The 8,653-nt window shown below is 29.2% G+C and overlaps 1 protein-coding gene across 1 annotated transcript; it reads right to left on the bottom strand.

Annotated features, from left to right (window-relative positions):
* Window positions 1-2,008: 2,008 nt before the first annotated feature.
* Window positions 2,009-4,666, bottom strand: LOC107900472 (probable mediator of RNA polymerase II transcription subunit 37c). The gene is made up of 2 exons (NM_001326889.2): window positions 4,365-4,666; window positions 2,009-4,128 (listed from the first exon to the last, which is right to left on the bottom strand). Exons 1-2 carry the CDS (start codon window positions 4,576-4,578, stop codon window positions 2,396-2,398), a joined length of 1,947 nt encoding a protein of 648 aa, NP_001313818.1. The 5' UTR covers window positions 4,579-4,666; the 3' UTR covers window positions 2,009-2,395.
* Window positions 4,667-8,653: the final 3,987 nt, after the last annotated feature.

Below are 8,653 nucleotides of genomic sequence, written 5' to 3'. Positions count from 1 at the left end.
AAAATATTTTCTTTTAAAATTTAGTCAATAATAAATATAGGTAGAGTGGGACTAAATTGTCCTTAGATTTGTAATTTTTTATTTTTTTATTTAAAGATAATGTAAAAGTATAAAAAGAAAAATGTGACACTATAATAATATTAAGAGTAAACTAAACAATTAGTCACTAAACAATAGGTAAGTTTTCGTTTAGTTCACTTGATTAAAAAAGTTACAATTTGGTCAATGAACTATTCGAAAGTTTTTGAATAGTGACTTAAATAAAAGAATTTGAATAGTTCAGTAACTTAAATGAAAACTTTCGAATAGTTCAGTGACCAAAACGAAAACTTACCCATAGTTTAGTGACTAATAGTATAGTTTACTCTAAAAATCAAAAAAAAAAATAGTATAGTTTACTCTGATATTAATTATAATTTAAAATATAAAGTATTATTATAGTTTCATAATTGAGTTGGTATCTCAAATAAATGTATAACTAAGTTGACATCCCGATTAAAGTTGACACCAACTCAATAAAATGTTTAAATCTAAGTGTTAGATTAAATACGAAACTAATCTTTAATTCTCTATTCATATTATACTTTTTTAACATTCAATTGTACTCTATACATACAAGGAATGCCCTTTAGCTTTTCTCAATGACACGTGTCAAGCCCAGTCCATTATAAGGTAATAGTCCATTCTAGTTTGTCTTTCTTTTCTGTGTTCACATTTGAAATTTAGTCTTTATATTTTAATTTGACATTATGTGGTTCTCTACTTTTAGAATAAAATCAATTAGTCCAAATAATTAGCATTCTTAACTATTTCAATTAAAATGATGAAGTGAAATTTTCTTTAAAAAAAAAATTCTAACACGCACATAAAATAAAAATTTATTTGGTGTGATTATTTAGACTAACTAGTGATATTATAAAAATACATTAACTAAATTATATCAAATTAAAATATCAATGCTAAATCTTAAATTAAAACATAGTAAAGGGACCATAAACATAATTCAACCTAAACTATATATATAGAAGAAACTCCTAACCTACATGATTACTTGCTTACAACTCCATCCTTTTCTCTCTCTTTTTAGGTGTTACGAGATAATGTTCAAATTCAACTTTCTTTATTTATTAAGGTGTAAGTTATATTTTAATTTGGTATAATTTGATTATCCACTTTTACAATAATATTAATTAATCTAAATAGTTAATATCTTTAACTATTTCGGTTAAAATGATTACATGAATTTTTCGTAGAAAACACATTTCTAATAATAATAATAAAATCTACTTTGGCAAGATGGATTTTTTTTTTAAATTCAATCCAACATTATAATCAAAATAATTAAGGGTGTCAATTAAAAGGACTAACTAAATGTATAACAAAAATACAATAACCAAATTTTATCAAAGTAAAATAATATAAATCTATTTTTTAAAAGAGAAATTCATTAATTCATTCAATTAATGAGACCATACAATTGGGAGAAAATAACAAACATCTGTTGTACACACTAAAGGACAATGTCCGTCAACACAACAAAAGGTTTAGTTTTAGCATCAATAGAATATTATGGCACGTTGGCAATTGGCTCTGTCATAACTCAAGCACAATATATCAAAAGTAACTATAAGAACTTAATACAATAAGGAGATTAGCCCTGAATGGTCCAAAACGGCGAGTATAAATCAGCAAAAGAACCAAACATCCAACAAACTAAATGGGATAACAACAAAATCAACCCTAAAATTACTCACAAAAGCAAGACTACATCCATAAGTAAGACTAAAAAATGTACTACAAGCATACACAAAAACTTCTAAAAGTGAATTATTAAACAATGAAAAAATAAACAAAAAAACATATAAAACTTTAACTAATACGGTCTAAACCAACTCGTGAAATAATTTATTATTCTAAAACTTTCAAAATTTCAAAATAGAAACAGGTTAAGAAGTCAACAAAGAGTTAATGGAAGACTTTATAACACACTAGGAATGGAAAGAGCGGATTCAACTAATTTATTCATATTTGAATATTTATATTATATAAACATTTTTTATTTCTTCGAGAACTCGAAATATATATTTTTTTTAGCTCCCGGGTCCATCGTTTACCAGATGAAACACAATTTTCCACCACATTTCATGTCAATAACATTTGTAACAGCCAAAGACTTGGTGTTGTAACGATTCAAGGAAGAAAAACAACATATAACCTAAAACACAATGATGAAGATAAAACTAAACATTAATATAAAGAAGTTGATATAATTCTTAAGACGGGGAGCATTCATTACCTAAAATGGTAATGTTCCCAAAAATAAACCAGATTTTTCGAGACATCAAAACATAGGTTGCAGAAAAAATAAAATATAGCACCAGCAGAAGCTGTTAATTTAGTCGACTTCCTCGATCTTAGGTCCGGCACTGCTGCCACCGGTAGGTGGGGCATCCTCATCCATGCCACCACCCATGTCAGCCCCTGCACCTTGGTACATCTTGGCAATGATAGGATTGCAGATGCTCTCGAGCTCCTTCATCTTATCCTCGAATTCATCGGCCTCGGCTAGCTGGTTGCCATCCAACCATTGGATTGCTCCATCAATGGCATCTTCAATCTTCTTCTTGTCGGCCGGGTCAAGCTTTGAACCAATCTTCTCATCCTTGACAGTGTTCCTCATGTTGTAGGCATAATTCTCCAATGCGTTCTTGGCTTCAACCTTCTTCTTGTGCTCCTCATCCTCGGACTTGTACTTCTCCGCTTCTTGAACCATCTTCTCGATTTCTTCCTTAGACAACCGACCCTTGTCGTTTGTGATCGTAATCTTGTTCTTCTGGCCAGTAGTCTTGTCCTCAGCAGAGACATTCAAGATACCATTAGCATCAATGTCGAAGCAAACTGTAATTTGGGGAACGCCTCTGGGTGCTGGTGGAATGCCAGAGAGCTCGAATTTACCCAACAAATTGTTGTCCCGGGTTCGAGCTCTCTCACCCTCATAAACTTGGATCAAGACACCGGGTTGGTTATCAGAGTAAGTTGAAAACACCTGCTCCTTCTTGGTGGGAATGGTAGTGTTTCTCGGAATCAAAACAGTCATAACACCGCCAGCAGTTTCGAGTCCAAGGGACAAAGGAGTGACATCCAAAAGCAATAGATCCTGAACCTTCTCATTTCCTTCACCACTCAAGATAGCAGCCTGAACCGCAGCACCATAAGCAACGGCCTCATCAGGATTAATGCTCTTGCAGAGCTCCTTCCCGTTGAAGAAGTCTTGCAACAACTGCTGCACTTTAGGAATACGAGTGGAACCACCAACAAGAACAACATCATGGACACTGCTCTTATCCATCTTAGCATCCCTCAAACACTTCTCAACTGGCTCCATACACTTCCTAAAAAGATCCATGTTGAGCTCCTCAAACCTTGCACGAGTTATCGTGGTGTAAAAGTCAATACCCTCGTACAATGAATCGATCTCGATGGTAGTTTGAGCTGTCGATGAAAGAGTCCTCTTTGCTCTCTCACAAGCAGTCCTCAACCTCCTCAATGCTCTGGGGTTCCCACTAATATCCTTCTTATTCTTCCTCTTAAATTCTTGAACGAAATGGTTAACCATCCTATTATCGAAATCCTCACCACCCAAATGTGTATCACCAGCAGTGGCCTTAACTTCAAAGATACCTTCTTCAATAGTAAGCAATGAAACATCAAAAGTACCACCACCCAAATCGAAAATCAACACATTCTTCTCACCAACACTGCTGGCTTTCTTGTCAAGACCGTAAGCAATGGCGGCGGCTGTTGGCTCGTTGATGATTCGCATAACGTTAAGACCAGCAATGACTCCAGCATCTTTGGTAGCTTGCCTTTGGGAGTCATTGAAATAAGCTGGGACAGTAACGACAGCGTTCTTAATCGTCGCTCCGAGGTAAGCCTCGGCGATTTCACGCATCTTGATTAACACCATAGATGAGATTTCCTCGGCAGCAAATTGTTTTTCCTCGCCCTTGTAAGTAACAACAATCATGGGCTTATCACCAGGACCGGCGATTACCTTAAAAGGCCAAAGCTTCATATCGCTTTGAACCGACGAATCGCTATATCTTCTGCCGATTAATCGCTTAGCATCTGTTAATTTCAATAATTAACAAAAAAAAGTAAATAAACTTTACAGTCAACAAAATTACAGCAGGGAAGTCAAACTCTACTAAATTCGGGCAAATCATATAATGACGTCATAAATAGCATATAAAAATACAAAAAAATGAATCTCCTCGTAGAAGCAATTTCTAAAGGCATACAAAGCCTCAGATCTAAATCTAAAATGCAATTTTTTTACGATAAAAGGGGAAATAGAGATGTACCGAAGACGGTGTTGATCGGATTCATGGCGACTTGGTTCTTAGCAGCATCGCCGATTAAACGCTCGGAATCGGTGAAAGCAACGTAGGACGGCGTCGTTCGGTTGCCTTGGTCGTTGGCGATGATTTCAACTCGGTCATGTTGCCATACTCCGACGCAAGAGTATGTCGTACCGAGATCTATACCGATCGCCGGTCCTTCTCCTTTTCCGGCCATCACTCTAAATTCCAGCAAAAATCAAAGAAACTAGAGAGAAAAAAAAAGAAAATGAAGAACGAAGAGTTGTTCTTTAGAATGAACTGTGTGGCTTAGTATTAAGGGTTAGTGCTTTTATATATTTTAAATTAGGGTCATTAGGGTTCTAGAATGTTCGGGGGGAAAATGGGGGGTTTACGGCCGTTGGATTTTATAGAATGAATGGTTGAGATTTGATTTTCGGATTTGGAAAAAGAAGTCGTGGGCTCCACCACGAGTTTTTAGTTGCGTGTTTCGGGCGGGTGAGAATTTTGATTTTTCTTTTTGAATGAAGTCGGCTACGCGCTTATGACGGGTCTGGTCTTTTTCGGGTTTGGATTCAAACTCAACTCGAATTACACATATGGACCTTCATTTTATTTTATTTTTGGTTGAAAACTTTGTTATTAAGTAAATATATTTTTAAGATGCCCAAAATAAATAAATAAATAAATATTTCTATAGTGATATACAAACTGTTTTTTTAAACAATTTTATTATAGATTTTGATCATATTTATTCTTTTTGATATAATGTCTAGAATTATTTATAGTCTCAACCCAACCTATAAATAAAAGGATAATATGTTTCAACGCACTTGAACTCACATTCTCTTGCATTGACAATAATGTCCATGTCAATCGAGTTAAAATTCAATCAGTTGATATACAAAATATTTTTAATTTCACAAGTAATTTGACATGCCATGTTTTTTATTTTAATTTTAATTTTAATTTTAATTTTAATTTTAATTTTAATTTTAATTTTTCTTCATTAGCAATTGTAATATATATTATGTTGTATGAGTCAATTTGACACCAATTCAACTGTGAAATTATTAAAATAAATTTACTTTAAAGAATAATTAATATTATTATAAGAATATTTTCATACTTTTATATAATTCTCAAATAAAATAATTGTGAAACATTATTTGAAAATTAAACACAAGATCAACAAATTCATATAAAAAGATATTGTCACTCAACTAATAATCTTTCATCGATATATTTTTATAAATATATATTTTTAATATAAAATATTTTCGCTCATCATATCGTGAGTGTAATAAAATCTAATATTTTTTATGTTTTTAAGGATTATTATTGTTTACATCTAGGTAAAGTTATACCATCAGTTATTTTATTTTGATAACTTTTTTTGTCAAATTTTGTTACCATATTTTCGTATCATTTACTTCTAAAATTAATATGATTATATGAGTTTATTGATAACAAATTTCAATGAAAAATATATCAATTTTAATTGTTAACATTTTTAAGTTAAAATATTAAAATTAAAAACTTATTTAAATATAAAGATTAAATCTCAAAATTGGAGCATAATTTTATTTCATATTTGTGGCTTTTTATTAAAATGGCCTCGATTTTTTTAATAAATTACGAAAATAACCCAATTTCTTGATTATGTATGTAGATAACTTGAAATAAATAGTAAAAGTTGGTGGAGCCAAAGAGAACGGCACCACCAACATGCCACGTCAGCCATCACAATAAAAAATTTAATTTTTTGTTGGAGTCAAATAGAATGACGCCACCTATATATATATACCAAGAAATATTGAGATTTTTTAATAATTGAGGGGCCAAGAAATAAACAATGGTTGAGGAGCCATTCTAAATGGCGCCACCACACGTGTCAATGGACTTTTTTTTTAGTTTTTATTTTAAATTTAAAAAATTGTGGAGCCATTCTAAATGGTATCCTTAATGTAATATATCACTTTTTTTTTTAAATTTTATTAGTTTTTATTTTAATTTTTTTTTAAAAATTGTTATTTTATTGAATGGCTCCACCATCATTATTTATTTTTTTGGCCCTCTAATTATTGAAAAATCTTAATATGTCTCTAATATTTATACAAGTGGCATTATTTTACTTGCCTCCATTAAAAAATTAATTTTTTTATTTGATGACTGACGTGACATGTTGGTAGCGCCATTCTCCTTGGCTCTATCAACTTTTACTATTCATTTCAGATTATTTACCTACATAATCAATAAAATATGTAATTTTCGTAATTTATTAAAAATTTGAGGTCATTTTAATAAAAAATATTTGTCAACATTAAAAATTATTGATACTATTTAATATAAATAAATAAAAATGTGTTAGTTTTTGACTGGGCTTACGCTACTGCTGGTAAAAATGCCCATGGGTTAAACAGTAGACTGAAATTTAAAAAATGGGCCCATCTGTAATGATTAAGCTACCTCACTTGAAAAAACCCATTTTTTTAAAATATTTTTATTGTTAAAATAATAATTTGAGTCAAGGTTTAGTGACCCATATTTATGTAGCTAAACAAAAAATCTCGACTATCGGATAGATCTAATTGCCAATGTACATGTTAATAATTTTATTTCTTATGTATAAAATTTGAAAATAACATATCAAATATTGCATTATAAATGATTATTCTTTGTTGAAACATAAGTAATATATTAATTAACTTTAAACATATTTTAATAAATTTAAATAAAGACACAAAAACTAAATTTTTAGCTTATTACAAGTCTAATATGATATTAGGAATAAATCTTAATATGTGACTAAAATTCTACAAATATATATATAAAATTTTAATTTTAATTCATTAATACATTTTTAACTTCTTTTTTTTTTAATTGAAACTTTATAAATACAAATATATGTATGAGCAATCATTTAGTATAGTATCAAACTATTATAGCATAACTTAACAATCCAAAGCACGAACTAACTAACTGAACTAAAACTCACACATGGCAACAGCTCATGATAGACTTGGAGACCACACATTTTAATTATATATAATAAGTCTCAAACTTGGACACTCAATATCTAAAACGGTCTTTGTCAACTGAATCGAAGCCTTATTAGCATGAACGACTTATCTATAAGTTATAATATATAAATATATAAGTACGAGTTTGAAAAAACTTTAAGTCAATAAAGACTAAGAATGTTGACTCAAGAACAAATTTTATTTTATTTTTATTAAATAAATAGAAATATTAAATTAAGGCTCCATTGGAGAATTCAAACCCAAGCATTAATTGAGAGCGATAGGGATGACAGAACTCGTGAATGCATAGGATTATATTGAAAACGAATCCTAATGATTTATTGGGAGGATGGCGGAACAAACCAAAGACCATTGCATTTTTTTTATTCTGATTCTGATAGGTCATGGGTTTAATTTTGAGTTTAATTTTATTTGATTGTTCAATTTTTGTCGATCTAAATCTGATATGAATACGATAAAAAAACAAAATAAAGATTCGTTATAACATTATAACAAAAACAAGATAAGCATTTAAATTACAATTATTAATTAAAAGTTGTACTGATTTTAAAATAGAATTATTAGAACTCTAAGCATAAAATATAGGAAAAAAGGATGTGATAATTATAATTATAATTATAATTTATTGTTATTAGTATTTATTATCACTTAATTAATATTAGAATTAATTATGTTAATTAGTTATTATTTTGAATAATGTTACTTTGTATTAATTACATAAAGTAAAATTATATTGTATGTTGAATATGTTAAAAATGATTTATTTATTATTTGAAAATTTTTATTTATATTATTTGAATTTATAAGCTAATTTATTTTAATTATATTGAATGATTAAAATAAAAAATTATTTTACGCTAATTGCTGCAATTAGAAGTACAATATTTTAAAATTAATTAAATATTAAACACTTAAAATCATATGCGACATTAGAAGTTATCTTTGTAAATGCACGAGTTTAGAAAACTTTTGAACCAACGAGAATACCTTTTAATTTCTATTATATTACTTAATTCAAATTTAAAAATATTATAATATTTATTTCAGAATTATTAATTAAAAAAGTTGAAATAAAATAGAAGTTTTGATAATTACACATTTAAAAATAATTATAATTTAATAGAATTTGTATAATTTAAAATACAATTATTAGTTAAAAAGTTGTTTTAAATTTAAAATAGAATTATTATTTGAATAAAAGTCTAAATACAAAAAAAAATTGTAATAATTATAATTTACATCCCTTAT

Source organism: Gossypium hirsutum, chromosome A06, assembly GCF_007990345.1.
Source record: "Gossypium hirsutum isolate 1008001.06 chromosome A06, Gossypium_hirsutum_v2.1, whole genome shotgun sequence".
NCBI lineage: Eukaryota > Viridiplantae > Streptophyta > Magnoliopsida > Malvales > Malvaceae > Gossypium > Gossypium hirsutum.
This window is presented reverse-complemented; position numbering and strand designations above follow the sequence as displayed.